Here is a 16,233-nt window from a genome sequence, read left to right on the forward strand (position 1 = left end):
CAATAGTAGAAACTATAATTGGCACTAACACACATTGTCTAATATATCACGATTTTAACAAACGCGTTTGCACGTAACACTTGCATATCACACGCAAAACCGAACATAACAGAAAAATGTAATAAAATTTAAGAAATATATTGTATTTACGAGGTAAACATACTATGAACAGATATTATACACTAGAGTAAATTATTCAATACGTTTAATTTGCTGAACAACAAACTCAAATTTGCACTAGCACTAGAAAAAGTATTATCTCATGACTCATCGCGGCTTATAAACACGTTTTCACAAATAATTAAAATCGGCATCACATTTGCACACGCTACGAGTTATTGGTCCATCAACAGTCACATAAATGATGCCAATGTTACACTAATATGTATTTAAACAATTACAATAACTAAAATTCACGTATAGTCTATCCTCAATAGTCTATCTACTTCACCTAGTATTAACACGAGTCCACGCGCGTCACTAAATTCAGTTTTCACTATTGTCAATAAGAATTGCGTAACGTACCTATCGGTCCTACTGCAGACCCAATACTGAATGCGTCAATCTAATATCACAGCCATAAAATCATTCCACCTATAGACAAATGTCATAGATAAAAGGTACCAAAAACCAAGGATGTGCGCAACCTTCATGCCATGTCCGGCCATTTCTTGTACAGGTGTACTGCACTGCAACAATTGCATTTTGTCAACAAAATAAAAAAGTATGTTACGACTTAAACGAAATCATGCGACAAATTAAAAAATGTTTTCTATCACTAGTAAATCAAATGTTTATCTTTTTCCGAAATTTGTTAGGCTATATAGTAGTCTGTATAAAATTTTAGAATTCGGCCAATTCTCGCATAAAATAAAAATATGATGATGATGCTATGTTAAGGTGCGCGTCCTCACCTAACGAACGAGCACGAACGAAAATGACGAACAAGAAAATATAAAGACGAACGAACACGAACACGAACGAAGGCGAATCATTCCAAACGAACTTGAACAAACGCCTTAAAGCAGTGAGGGCTTGAATCTTCTTTGTTCGAGGATGTACCGAGAAACGTCAGTTTTATTATTTGAAGTGGAGGAAAAGGAAAAAAATATTGAAAGTGATCAAATTTACAAAATTTATCAATAATAGCAATATCACATAATAGCCACAACATAAACTGATGCAGGACTGCACATATTAACATAAACTAGTGGGGCGCATGGCATTGTGCCTAAAAGCAAATTGCTGGAACTTCCCGTACCAAAAATTATTATTTTTTTAAAAGATTAACATTTTTGAAAAAAAAATTACTCTGAAAAATTAGATTTTTGAGAAACTATAAATTTTTGACAAAAATTTACTTTTTTTTGAAAAAAAAGACTTTTTGAAGAAAAGTGTATTTTGAAATATTTTGGAAATGCTGAACTTTCTTTCATAGCAATCGTACTGCTTTAACTGCATAGAAACGAAAAATCGAAGCGCGTAACTCTGTTTTTTCATTAGATCTCCGAAACCGCTAGACCTGCCTTCATGAAAATTTGATCAGTTTTTCATCTTGTTAATACAAGTAAAATGCTTTTTGAATTATTCAAATCGGACGCTCCGTTCTCTTAAAAACAGAGTTACCGATTTTGGCAATTTTGCCCCATATCTTCGGAACGGCCAGACCTGCCTTCCGAAAGTGCCAAAAACTAATCAGCACGTCTCATTATCAATACGAATCGAATGTTTTTTGAATTATTCAAATCGCTTCATCAGTGTTCCCGAAATCGTTGACGAAATTTTGTATCCCCACACACATACACACACACGCACACACACACGCACATACATCCATTTTTTCTAAGGTATGCCAAAATGTTCAGAAACCTCTGAAACGTAAAGATATATAAAAAATTTCATTTTCGATTTTTTGCGATTACTATAACTTACCCTACGGGAAGTTAAAAAAAATATTTGTCTACATTCTTGGTAGCGTCCACACTGCACATACGAACAATTTTCTTTGATGTACCCACAAGTTGCGTAATATTGCTCGCTATGTTCGTTTGTGTTCGTTCGTGTTTGTTGTGGCGTCCACACTATGCTTGTTGCCGTTCGTTCTGGTACGTACATTCTTCCTTGTTATCTGGTAATACTAAATTTGTGGAACCTCAGATTCGAAGCCCATAGCTCTAACCACTAATAATTCTTTGCCGTTAAATACCTGTTATTACGGCTTCATTAAATGTATTGAATTTTCTCACATATTATTTGAGTGCCTCAAAACGCCCTTGTTTAGGAAATCTTCTATGTCAGCCACTGGCGCAGCAACTTCCTCAAAATAAAATTTTGTCATTAAATATATATACTTTTTGTTAGGAATTATTAGGCATAGTATAATGTTTTTCAAGATTGACTCATTTAGAATAGAGTTTGACTTGATATCATTGTAATTTTTAATTCACATTATGTGGTTTATACTAATCGATATGCATTAATAAAAAAAAATCTTACATACATTTATTCTTATTTATTCTTGTAAAAAATAAAATTTATGAAAATGCTTAATTCTTAATAAAAAGATCTATTAAATTGTTATTTTTCTTAACTGTTTTAGGATCTACCAATGATAATCACTGTACTAGCAAAAATAACGGAGATATATCTTACATCTATTTGAATATATTTCTTGATTTTCAACAGCAGTATATTTATACAAAAGATAAAAACCAATAGGAAAAAAATGCATTTAATTGCATATGGTACCACTTTAATAAATCCCCAGCTTTGAAAAGATTAATCGAAACCATTTTACAACTGCACTTATCTAAAAAAATTAAAAGATGATATTTTAGCTAATGATATATCATTATTATATATTTTAGTCATTTTCTAAATTTAAAAATAAAATAACAAGCTATAATTATTAGCCATACTCACATATTTGATAAATTCATACAACAATCGATCAGATTGAGTATAAAAATAACATAACGGTTTTAGGCAGGTGAATTTTAAATTACCAAATTTATATTTTTATTATCTTGTAACATAAAAATAGTTCTTATAACTTCTTTGGTAAATAAGTATATTTCAATGATTTTTTTAATATAAACGTAATTATATAATAAGATATTTATACAATATATTACAAACTATATAACAGAATATCTAACTAATTAATTTTCAACTTAATTAAACATCAATATAATTAAACAATAAACAATATCTTACCAAATAATTATAGGTTTCATTAAAAGTTAAGAAAGTACAAAAATTGGCACAAATGAATTCACGATAATAGAAAAGTTAAACATAGATTGCTTTTAAATAAACAATTTAAATGTTATATGCATATGTCAATTAAATAAACATGCATATATTCATTAAATTCATAGTGTAAATAATTTAAAGCGCTATGTTAATAAAATATACTTCATAAAACAAAGTAAATTTAAAAGTATATGCAATGTATCCATATCAATTAATAAAATCTTAATAAAATTTATATAATTACTAATATATTACTTTTAAAGTAGCAGTGAAATAAATTTGAATTTTTCTGTATAAATAAAGTCATCCAAACTTAATTACATATATACATATATTAATTTTACATAAGGCACATTTACTTATTATTAGAGCAATTATTACTTCTGACTATATCGGGTTATGCCATATCAAGATGTAAAGATATCATTACCTTTCAATAGTAATCTGTGACAATATTATTTAGTGTTAACTAAAATAAAAATAAATACAGAAATTTCTATATTATTACAAAATATCTGTGATATAATTAATGCAGAACAAAAAAATTAATTTTTAATGTTTTTATCATTTGAAACTATCATCGATGCAATAAAATAATTTTTAATTTCTTATATAACTTTGTTAAATACTATAATGTCAACATTTGTATAAAAAACTACAAGATTTTTATATGACTATTTATTTTCTGAATTATAAATTACTTGAATTATAAATTGTTATACGACTTATACCTGTTCACAGAACAGAAATATTATAAAAATTCTGTACAGAGAATTGAAATCGAGAGTATTAATAAAATTTGATATTGTCATCACTATAAATATTGCCGATATAATTTCAAGCAAAACATTAGAACTTTTAATTTCCACTCCATGTTTTTCATTATTTGATATTTGTTGATATTAATATGTCTTCCATATTAGATCTTCTGGTTGAAATACGACTCATAATTTAAATTTTGAGATTTAACTCTTCGCACTCGAATGGTGACAATATGTCAATATGGTAAACCTTCTAGTAACTCGATGTGTATATATATATACAAACATAATACATACTTGCAATTCGAGATAATTGTAAAAATATTTGTTCTCCAATGTTCAAAAACATAACGATTCCTTACTTGATTCTACTGTGTAATTTTACGTTCACAGGATGTACATTTTCATTAAAATTTGGCCAAGAGTTGATGGTAGGTAGTGTGTAAAGGGTTAAAACAACTACATATATACTTGATTTAGAATATATTACAGTTAAAAAAAAAATAATTAAAAAATGGCGCTTGAAATCAATTCATGTCTCATTTGCCTTAAAATTAAAATTCTAAACTTTATATTAACCTTTTGCGGTCGGCTCGGCTTCACAGCTTGACGCAAAGTTTTAATAAAAACGTACTGATAAGACAGAAATCCACCTGCAGTAGTGCGTATTCCCAAACTGTTACGCGTTACAATATTCTGTAATTAATTATGTTAATACATAATGGATAATCGCCATCCCACCGCAAAGGGTGCATCAACCAAAATCGCGTATAAGTTTTCTATTAATTTGCTCTCTCTCACTTTTAGTTGTATTCAGTCTTTAATATTTATCTTGTTAACTTTCCGTAGCGTAAGTTATAGTAATGGCAAAAAAATAAAAAATTAAAATTTTTAGGTAACTTTACGTTTGAAAGTCTTCTGAACACTTTGACATACCTTAGAAAAAATGAATGTGTGTGTATGCGGATACAATTTTTCAACGACGATTTCGAAAACCGATCAACGGATTTGAATGATTCAAAAAACATTCGATCCCTAATGATGGGAAGACTGATTAGTTTTTGGCCAAGGCAATGAAAAACTGATCAAATTTTTGGGAAGACAGGTCAAGCGGTTTTGAAGATTCAATAGAAAAAGTAAAAAAAATTGCCATTTGGCGGTCAAAAATAATAATTAGGCACATGCTCATTAAATTATCAGATATTTTATAGAGATTTTAATAATAAGTACAAATTTTGTTTCTATGGGTTTCGTATCAATGTTCATCCGCTATAATACAAGACGTCGCTTATGCGCTTCGATATTTCGTCTCTCAAACAGCTACGCATCGCGATTGCTTTGAATTTTTTTTTAATTTTCTAAAAAAAATAAAATACAAATAAATTCTTTTTTTAAAAAAATCGAAATTCTCGAATATCCAATTTTTTCAAAGTTTTCAAAAACTTTATTTACGCTACGGGAAGTTCTAGCAATTTGCCTTAAGGCACAATGCCATGCACCACTAGTTATGTCCTTACGTTACTACCTAATCATAAGAAAGTGCATAACTAACGATAAGAAAATTACAAATATCGTAATGTCTGAATAGTAGAAGGTGCTTGAACCAGCGCTCATGTCGCGGTGTACTTCACGAGCAGCCGTCAAGGCGCTCAGCGTCAATTCGCTGGCGATGCGCGGGCTTCGAGTTCGCACCAGGGCGGCAAGTTTGTCAGCTTCGCGGGCACAGGCATCCAGCTGAAGACGCGACGGATTCGCCACGTTTGTCTGTACAGTTACAAATAAATCCGACTCTGGCGATAAATAGCCGCGTAACGAACACTGCGCGACCTAAATAGAAGAAAATAATTAAATATAAATTCAAGTTTGAATTTTGGTCTCGCTCGTAGGTAAGTGGCTAGAACGACTGGACCTGGATCAGGGGTCCCGGGTACAACGATTTTCACTTGGAAATATAGATAGCAATATGTTTCCAAGTGAAAATAGCCCTAATACGGCATTGCTGCACTAATAAAAAGTCATCACTATTACAACAATTGTAATAATAAAAACTCAGCACATAGAGATGAGACAACTGTTTGGGTTGCCATCCATAATAAAAACAAACGTAGTTTGTAAGAGATTCATCACAACAGCTCATAGAACCCATAAGTTCTGATCGCTGTTCAAATAAATAAAAAAAAAAATGTTTGAATTCTCAAACTACTAAACACAATCGCGTTTTATTTTCTTTTAATCACAAGAAATTTGCAAATAGATATCATAATATAACTACTGTACCCCGCATAACGTTCTAACTTTTTTCGGGTGCGAACGCTCCACGCAATGAACTTTGCTTCATACAACGTTCTGAAGCCTTGTCATTTGTAGTAAAAAATATGTTTCTCAAATTAATTCAAAGGTTGGACCTTGGAAATTTTTGACCTCTCTGTGAAAATATACTTGTTGGAAAAAAATTTCATTCTTAAATGATCTCGCTATATGGTACTTCCCATGGATGATCAAAAATTGAGGAAGGAAAGGCCAGTCAGCAGATTTCTAGTGCGTAAAGACAAGCAAGGGCTTTTTAGTCAAATAGAAAGTAGTGCAAGAATTCGTGAATATTTACTTTTCAAACATTTCTAATATTAGAAATTAGTACAATGCCTATCATTTGCGGTAGATCTTAACACGTAGTAGACCGCATGCCCATCGGTGGTGCACAACGTACTAACATTATCACGTGCGATCTCAACGAGCAAAGCAAGATTACTAGACACGCCGCTGGGTGTTGCCACTATCTTCTAGTTTATATTGTAAGATATTTATTGTTAGCAATCTCTGCTTAATGTTAATGCTCATGTAGAACAGATTGGAGAATAAATTAAATTAAAAAAAGTCTTCAAGGTGTTATAGAAAAGACTAAAGGAGTGTCGACAGTTTCGTCAAAAATTCAGGTGCTAAAAAGGCAAAAAACATCGCTCTGATGGTAACTTGATTCGTAAATTAATAATATTTTTTTAATGTTTTGATTATCTCATTTTCTATGACCATATTTCAAACTACAGAATGAATTAATTTTATTTTCATGTGTTTACATGAAAAAAAAAAGAGTTTCGCATAAAGAGCTTTCTCCCGGAACAAATTAAGTACGTTAAGCCCGATATCATTGTAATTAAGTTTAATTATTTACTTCAATCATTTATTACAGTACCTGGATTTGTCTCTCCAAAGCTTTAAGCAGCGCATACAACGTTAAATGAGATTGTGCAGGACCTCTGAGCGCGTAGAGAGCGCGGTCAATTTGTTTTCTAGAGTATAAAATGCGAACAGCACCAGCGCAAATTGGACAACAAGCTCCAGGCGGAATATATCTGAATGAAACATATAAATAGATATTATATATATATATATATATATATATATATTTATGTGTTTGCATGTATTAAAAATATAGTATTTAAATTTTTCTTATAAGCTATCATTTTTCACATTTCTTCCTTGACAAAAAAATATTTATTTATTTCATTCTACGTTTATGTTATATGGAAAATAACCTCAAGAATTAAGTTCTATAAAAACGATTTCCAAAACAATAAATTTAAAAGCAGACACAAAACCTTCAGACTGTTCTTGCAATTTTTATTTCATAAATTAATTACGTAAGATCAACGATTACAAAAAATGGAAGAACAAGCGATGATTAACAGACGAGAAGGCAAAACGTAAAATCGGTTAGAAAAATAAATTTATTATTTTATCTTACTATGTGTGTCACTCATAATGACACACAACTACAGTTCGGCGTATTTTAGAAATTATAATTTTTACTGAATACACAATTAGATTTTTGGAAAGTGTTGAATTTAGAAAAAAAATTAGTCACCATGGTAAAAAGTGATTTTTTTCATTTTTGAAGTATTTAAAAAAGTGTATATATTTAATATAAAAAATAACATAGGTTATAGAAGCTTCAATACCATATCTTGGATAATTACCCTTCACAATCAGCTTGCTCTAATGATTTACAAACAACATGAAGTCCGCATTGTGCAGAATTAATAGAATCTCCTATCAAACCAACTGCTAAGCAAGGACCATTATAATCCACAGAAGAATAATCTGCATAAAAATTTTATTATTATTTTAAAAATATTTTTTTTAAACTTGATTAACTTTTTTTAAGTATGTATAATATAAATGTAAATAAATTTGTTAATTTCAATGATTGCACACAACTTAGTTTTTTTTTATAAATAATAGTTAACTTAAAAGTCAAAATTGCGTATTCATCTACATATCAAAATAAACCGTTTTTTTTAATAAATAATTTTAGTATATTTTATAAGCTTTTAGAGAATTATTCAGTGAATTTTCAATTGCGACTCAAGTCTATCGATTTGTATTTTTTAGAACACTATGTCTAATCAACAAAATATATAACTATGATGTAATTTGTGAAACTTGTGTAATATATGTGTTTACAAAGTTCGTTTGGTTTCAGTAAATTCAAAAATATTATATTTAGCAATTAGTTTCTTTTGCACTTGTTCTAATTTTAAACGATCAAATCATTATCTAGAAGTTAAAAGTGAGGATATAGAAAATCAAGCAAAGGCAGAAAAAGTTAAACAAATAAATAAAAATAATAAATAAGAACAATCATAAGATAAAAATAAATGAATAAAATAAATAAAATAACAGTAATAACTAGTTGTAAGTTGCATTTGGAGCGCAAAGTGTGTAAAAATGGTCATGCAGTTTTTCAGAGAACGTATCATACAATTGGAATAATTTAAAATACATGTTGCTTGTTAGGCGGTGTGCAAAAATGCTTTTACAAAAAAATTGTCATTTGGAAAAATTTCAAATTTTCAAAATTTTCAAAAAAATCTAAATTTTGAAAAAAAATAAAGGAATATAATTTTCAATAAAATATCGTTTTTTACAAAAATTTCGGAAAATTTCAAAATTTTCATTTTTTTTAAATTTCAAATTTACAAAAAAAAATCAAAATTTTCAAACATTTCGAAATTTTAAAAAGATCTAAATTTGTCTAAATCTAAAATCTAAAATCTAAAATGAACAAATTTCTTGTAAACATACACATAAGTTGTTAATAAGCACTTATAAATATACAGTATTTATAATAAATAATCGATCTAAAATAATTGTCATTAATTATTGTAAAAATGCCGTTTGGCGGTCAAAAATGAGTTACCCGTTAGACTGAAATGCGGCGTTTACGCGCTCCGATATATTCTTCTCTAAAACAGTTACGCAGCACGATTGACAAAAATCTCTAAATCATTTTTTTTAAAAGTTCTCAACAAACTTTAACAGTTTTCCATAAATTTTAATTTTTGTTACGGGAAGTTCCAGCAATTTGCCTTAATGTACAATACCATGCACCACTAATTGATTATTTTCATTTCTCAAATGTTTAATTACGGTACGGAAAGTTCCAGCAATTTGCCTTAAGGCACGATGCCATGCAACACTAGTTTATGACTTAAATTAGATACCTGCGTGGGCAGCACATTCACTGCGGTAAGTTACACCATTAAACCCGCAAACTGGTCCGCTGTGGGAAGAGCATCCGGTGAGACAGGGACCCCAGTATGCAAGACGCGAACCACTAGCCAACAGCCCGCAGACCGATGAATGCTCCCGTCCTGCAGTATCGCACACTGGTTCCGACAAACTCGAGCCGCAGGAGTTAGTTTTGTTTACTTGAAATGATAAGAATACAAATGTCTATCTAATGAATTATTTTTAGGCTTGCAACGGAATATTGTTCAGCAATCTTTATCGATATCAAACAGGCATTTGATAAAGTATGGCACGAGGGCCTACTCATCCAAATAAAAAATTCTTTGCCGCACAAGATATTTTTACTATTGAAAAGTTACTTAACAAACAGATTATTCAGAACTAGAGTTGGAACAGAATCATCAGAATTATGTAACATCAAGTCGGGGGTTCCACAGGGGAGTGTTTTAGGGCCACTATTATATCTCATATATACGCACGACATTCCAACTGATAGCAATGTCATAATTGGAACTTTTGCCGATGATACAGTTGTCATGGGAACTCATACGAATGCATCCGTCGCAACGTCAAAAGTTCAACAATATGTCTCTGAATTTGAAAAGTGGCTCAATAAGTGGAAGATTAAAATAAATGAAACAAAATCTAGCCATATAACCTTCACAACAAGAACCCTGGACTGCCCAAGCGTAAAAATAAACAACATAGAAATATCGAAATATGAGAGTGTAAAATACCTTGGGATTCATCTCGATAGAGAGTTAAGCTGGCCAACGCACATCAAAATGAAAAGAAAACAGATGGAGAAGATGTTCAAAGAGTTGTATTGGCTAATTGGCAGGAATTCAAATATGTGCTATGAAAACAAACTCCTTTTATATAAAACAATAATTATCCCAATCTGGACATACGGCATTGAGCTCGTGCGCAAGCAATTCAAATATAAAAAAATACAAGTAGCGCAATCGAAAATTTTGTGAACGCACCCTGGTATGTTACAAATGACACCATACATAAAGACCTAAAAATAAAAACTCTTAATGAGATGATAAAAAAAAGGAGCAAAAATTACCACGAAAAACTATCAGGTCACCCTAACAAATATTTAAAAGAATTGAGCGAGGAATATCCCACACGAAGATTGAAAAAAAAATGGCCATACGATCTTAAATAAAATGTCAAAAATAAAAAAAGAGAGATATCTCATAGGAGATAAACTCTTAAATGCATTAACACCAACATCATATTGTCTTAAAAAATGTATATTATTTTGATTGACAATAAAACTATGCAAAAAAAAAGGCTTGCAACGAATAGTATATTCGGCAAAATGCCGAATACCGAATTTTCGGCATGTTCCAGAGACCGAATACCAAATATTCGGCAACTATTTGGCAGGTTTTTGGCGCTTGAACTCGTTTGTATTAATGTAATTACCATACTATAGTAGTTGTTATATTACAAACGCGCGACATGTTTATTCTAGCTTGATGCCTAGACTTGCTACCACTATTCTGTTACGCTTTGTTATTTAGAACACTTACAATTCTATTCTGCCGAAGACCGAATACTTGAATACCATATGTGATTAAAATATGGAAATAAATGGTAAAATCATGAAGAAAGGAATTTTTACATATATGCAAATGTGTTTGAATCATTTCTTCCATAAACATTTAATTTTTTTATAAACTTAATATTATTTTTTATATATTACGAAGGGTAATTATAATAAAATAAATAATAAACTGATCAAATTATATATTTAGTATATTTTGCTTCTTTGATGTTAACTATTCGCTATTCGACTGAATAGTAAGTTACTAATCCGTATTCGGCCGAATATTAAAAAAGCTGCCGAATATGCCGAATACCGAATATTCGGTGCAAGCCTATTGTTCAATTAATCAATGATTCATAACATTTGGTAGACAACGTCAATTGCGGTGAAAAATCCGATATTTTATCAAGAATTTCTTTAATTATAGAACTATAATTTTATTAATATTAAGTCAATAAAATTATTTGAATTTCTGCAAAAATATGTTCTGAAAGTTAGAGGACGAATACGTATGTCCTGCGGAATATGTAAAAAAAGTGTTAGGTTTTAAATATTTACTGAGGAATTTTGGCTGCAATATGTAATTGATAAGAGAAATAAAGCCGTTAATAATTTTAATACAGTAGAACTCCAATTATCCGAATTAATGGGGACCGAGACCCATTCGGATAATCAAATATTCGTATAATCGGAGTTTTTTTTAAAAATTGCCATTGGAGAGAAAAAAAGTTACGTTTTGATATTGCACTATTTTTTTATTGAATTAAATGAAAGAAACATGACATTTTCACATGTTTTAAATATAAATAAAATGTACTTATGTACAAGTTTATAAATGAAAATCATTGTTTTATAAACATCTCCGTCAAATAAAAACAAACAATGTGCCTACACTGGCTTTGCTGGTGGAAGAATAATAGCGCACTTAGACTTTTTTTGAACACTTTTTTTTAACAGTCGGAGTTCGGATAATTGGAGTTCTACTGTATAAAGTATATAGAGACAATATCACATTTTAATATCTTGGGTTCTGTTAATAGACAGAAACGTAGTAAAAATTAAAACGTTGCGTATTCGTGCGACGTAAAAATGTGACATATCTTTGCTCGTTACAGCAGCGTCACGGTTGTCTCATTTTTCTAACAATTGTGTATTAATGGGGTTTGCATATAATATTGTATCAAATTATGTATCAATTAATATTTACCGCATTCATATTGTAAACAAGGTCTGTGTAAAGCGGATAAACAGACAGTGCGTCTTGGCAAGCAAACTTGATTGCTACGGCATTGATGATCAGCGCAAGCATCTCTTGAGCCACATGGACCAAATTCCACATCTCCGTCCCCAATTCCTGCACATCTGAATAACATATAATTATAGAAGAATTTCATGACTACTATGCAAGAATTTGTGATACTTAGATATTTAACAATAAATCATTTTAAAATCCAGTAAAATATATTCGTACAAATACAAATAAGTATAAAATAATACATTTAAAAAGCATTCATATAAAATATAGCAATTTAACATACTTTGCCAAACATGGATTCGCGTAAGTATTTCCATCTGCTCCACAGACCGGGACGTAGTGCGGTGGACAATCACATGGTAATGTAGCAGCTACAGTGCCGAAATTCTGAGAAGAACTTGTAACAATCCCATCAACTCTACGAGCGCATTTACGCTTTCCACACACAATTTCACCAGCGTAACATGAACATAAATTGCATTCTACATAAAATGACGAACCATGCTCGATTCTACGTCCAGCCAAAGAGCAGGAATCCAGCGCCACGCATGGAAGTGGCTGGCAATCAGTTAGTACACCAGCTATAAATTTTACAATAAGATATACTTGTATACTTGTACCCGACGATATTCTATTTACTTGCATAAATAAACAAATATATATATATATATATATATATATATATATATATTTATTTATTTATACTAGCGGTGCTCGATCACACGTTGATGTGTTAACAAAATAAATAAATGAGATTTGTATTATGTTTGGCTGTATTAGATGCATTTTCGGGTAAAATATCCCATTACGGGCTTATACGCATATCAGATCAGCAGTCATTATACTTTATAAACCAAACAGACATCACAGCATATAACACATTTCAAACACAATTATCAAAATTTGTTTCGATAAGAAAATTTTCCACCTATTGTCTAAATAAAGATATATGTTAGTTGCTATTTTTCCAAAAATTTCTATTTGTCCCTTTTTACCCCATTTACACAAAATAAAATTTAACACAAAAATGAATGAATGAAAAAAAATCTTCGTAGTGGCCAAACCCATCCACGTGGTTTCAAAACCTATCCGGAGGAGTGTGTGTGCCAAATAAGTATAAGTTATAGTAATCACAAAAAAAAAGAAAATTTTTGTATATTTTTACGTTTCAAAGTTTTCTGAAAGTTTTGCATATCTTAGAAAAAATGGATGTATGTTTTTGTATGTATGTATGTGTGTTTGGATACATTTTTTCATCCACGATATCTGAGCACGGATCAACCGATTTGAATGGTTCAAAAATTATTCGAAAAGCTGTAATTATGCAAAAATCTGAAAAGCAACCAATTTTTGTGACAACTGCATGTTCGATTGATATGATTAAAAAAAACATTTGATCCGTATTGATTGAGTGAATAATTCATTACAATTTTTGTGAAGGCAGGTCTAGCAGTTTCGGATATTCAAAGCAAAAACTGCAAAGAATGAGAGAACTGCGTTTCCGATTAGATTAGATCATAGGCATATTGCTTGTGTCGAGTGTCAACTGTGTGGGGAAATGAGGTGTTTATTTTATTTTGGTAGATAAACTAAAAGGTCGTCGCTCAAACATAAGCACTTATGTCCTTTAGATTAATAAAATACGACAATGAAATTTATAATAATTATTTTAAAATATTTAAAACATATGTTATTACGCATTAATAAATTTTCATAGATGATTGATTATTTTTATTTCGCGAATATTTAATTTTCAGTACGGAAAGCTCCAGCAATTTGCCTTAAGGCAGGATACCATGCACCACTAGTTTTTTTAAATCATTTCACTCTCACCATTTCCACATCTGCATATTTTAAGACAACCCTTCTGCTGACCATGCACGCCGTCCATTGGTACCCGTACGAGTGTGCCCTCGGGCACTGCATAGTGAGACGCCTCGCCTAATGGGCAACCGGGTAAACAGCGGCGTGCGCTGCACTGCGCGCCTGGGCAGCGGCTGACCGAACAAACGCGCGAAGAGCCGCACGGTGATCCTCGACAAGGAGATGTAACAAGCTCCCGCAAATCACTACTAGGCGAACTACTGGTTATGATATTTGGCTCCAAGTAAGGCCGCAGTGCCACACATGATGCTTTTGGTTCATCTAGAAGATATTGTAATTTTAACCCTCCGTCGGTCGGATATTTTTTCACCTTCGAACGGTCGGAAAAATATAATTTCACTACAGGTTTGCCAAAAAAAAAATTCGCACGCAGTACGGGTAGAAAAATTGTTGATAATGAGTGCATTACTCATCCGATTTTCAGTGTTTGCGATTACCAATAAGTTTGGTAGGTTTTCAAGGAACTCTCGTCATGAAAATACTAACATTCATGTTACAACACATAGCAAAGAATATATACAACGCAGTTTGAATAGAAAATACTATGAAAAAAGCGAAAATACTGGTTTACATATATCAAAAAGCGTATATTTCATACAAAATGTATGTGTGGTCTAGACAGACCTTTCCGACCGTTCGAAGTATAAAAAAGTTAATATCCATATAATTATCCTTCTGTACATTTTTTCGTCCTGAATTTTTCATTGATCGACAGCTAATGAAATTTTAGGAAAAGTCAAGAAATTTCAAGTCGATAGGATTACTAGAAGTATTTTTTTTTAATTGAAGTCGAAAAAAGTCTGGCCAGACCACGCCAACCGACGGAGGGTTAACTATGTTTTTTCATACAAAAATCATTTTTAGTCTGTATATACTGTTGATATTTTAGTTATTTTGTCACATGCTAATTATGATAAAATTTCCTTTTGCGTTTACATGAAACCTACCTATAAAATATCTTTAACTCATTTATAAGATATGTTAAAGTTTACAAATATATGTATTATTATAATCTGTTCTACCTGGTGATAAAGTATTGCATAAACCAGCAGCCGTAAGACCAGGAGGTGCTCGAGCCCAGTCCGTACAGCGCGTAAGTAGATCAAGACAATCCTCTCGACAAATTCTGTCCACATGGCTGCTTCGAGAACAAGGCTTAAGCTGCAGAGCACAGGCTACCGCTTGCCAGGCATCAGGCAAACAAGTTGACATATTTTTCAAAGGTAACGTAACGCCGGGAAGAGCAAGAAAACCCTGAAAAGAAAAAGAATAATTTATCAAAATACACATAGAACTTTATATGTAAATATAAGGGGTATGATTGAACTTAATGAAATCTAATTTGGCGTTAAATATACCTGTTCGTTCCATAAAGCGATATCATGTCTAGCAGCTTCATCAGCTTCCTGATTGCAAGATCGAAATAAATCTATTGGTCTGTTATTGAAGTTGCTACAAAACGATAGGCCATCGCATCCTAATTCACATGGCTCTTCCACTAAAATGTTCATGAATAGGTTCAGGTGTGATAATAATAACTATTTTTTTTAATAATGTAAATATGGCTGTTATTGTGAATAAGTGTTAAGATATGTAATTGAATTAAACAATCAGTATAAAATAAAAATCATAAAAGCAAATAATATGTGGATCATGTTAATATATACCTTCATCAACGCATCGCCTCATTGCGTCTTCAGAGGTTTGAGCCAGACATCCATCGTCAAATTGCTCCCAGCTACGTGACCAATCGTCCCCAAATGTTTGAATACAAAGTCGACGACATCGCGGCGAATGGGCAAGTTGACAGCAATGCAACTTTGCCGAATCCAACACGCCTGCTCGTTCCGCAACTACATTGGGCCTTTGCGAGTGCTTGTGATCTCGGTCAAAAGTTAAGAAACATTGCCACATAGGGTGCTAAATAAAAAAATAATACAGATGTAGATAAATTATTTATTATTTTATTATTAAATTTAATGTATAAG

General features: G+C 31.4%; 1 protein-coding gene across 1 annotated transcript in view; it reads right to left on the bottom strand.

Annotated features, from left to right (window-relative positions):
- Window positions 1-560: 560 nt before the first annotated feature.
- Window positions 561-16,233, bottom strand: part of LOC113375464 (reversion-inducing cysteine-rich protein with Kazal motifs-like) — a 43,055-nt gene continuing 27,382 nt past the window's right edge. The window contains exons 6-16 of the mRNA XM_026615398.1: window positions 15,913-16,165; window positions 15,604-15,743; window positions 15,268-15,499; window positions 14,195-14,506; window positions 12,645-12,942; window positions 12,314-12,468; window positions 9,518-9,724; window positions 7,991-8,114; window positions 7,207-7,366; window positions 5,583-5,843; window positions 561-689 (exon numbers count right to left, since the gene is read on the bottom strand). Coding sequence (XP_026471183.1) covers window positions 561-689; window positions 5,583-5,843; window positions 7,207-7,366; window positions 7,991-8,114; window positions 9,518-9,724; window positions 12,314-12,468; window positions 12,645-12,942; window positions 14,195-14,506; window positions 15,268-15,499; window positions 15,604-15,743; window positions 15,913-16,165 — 2,271 coding nt within the window. The remainder of the gene's footprint in view (window positions 690-5,582; window positions 5,844-7,206; window positions 7,367-7,990; window positions 8,115-9,517; window positions 9,725-12,313; window positions 12,469-12,644; window positions 12,943-14,194; window positions 14,507-15,267; window positions 15,500-15,603; window positions 15,744-15,912; window positions 16,166-16,233) is intronic.

Source organism: Ctenocephalides felis, unplaced genomic scaffold, assembly GCF_003426905.1.
Source record: "Ctenocephalides felis isolate EL2017-DRISC unplaced genomic scaffold, ASM342690v1 CF-g0.4_SCAFFOLD_01886, whole genome shotgun sequence".
NCBI lineage: Eukaryota > Metazoa > Arthropoda > Insecta > Siphonaptera > Pulicidae > Ctenocephalides > Ctenocephalides felis.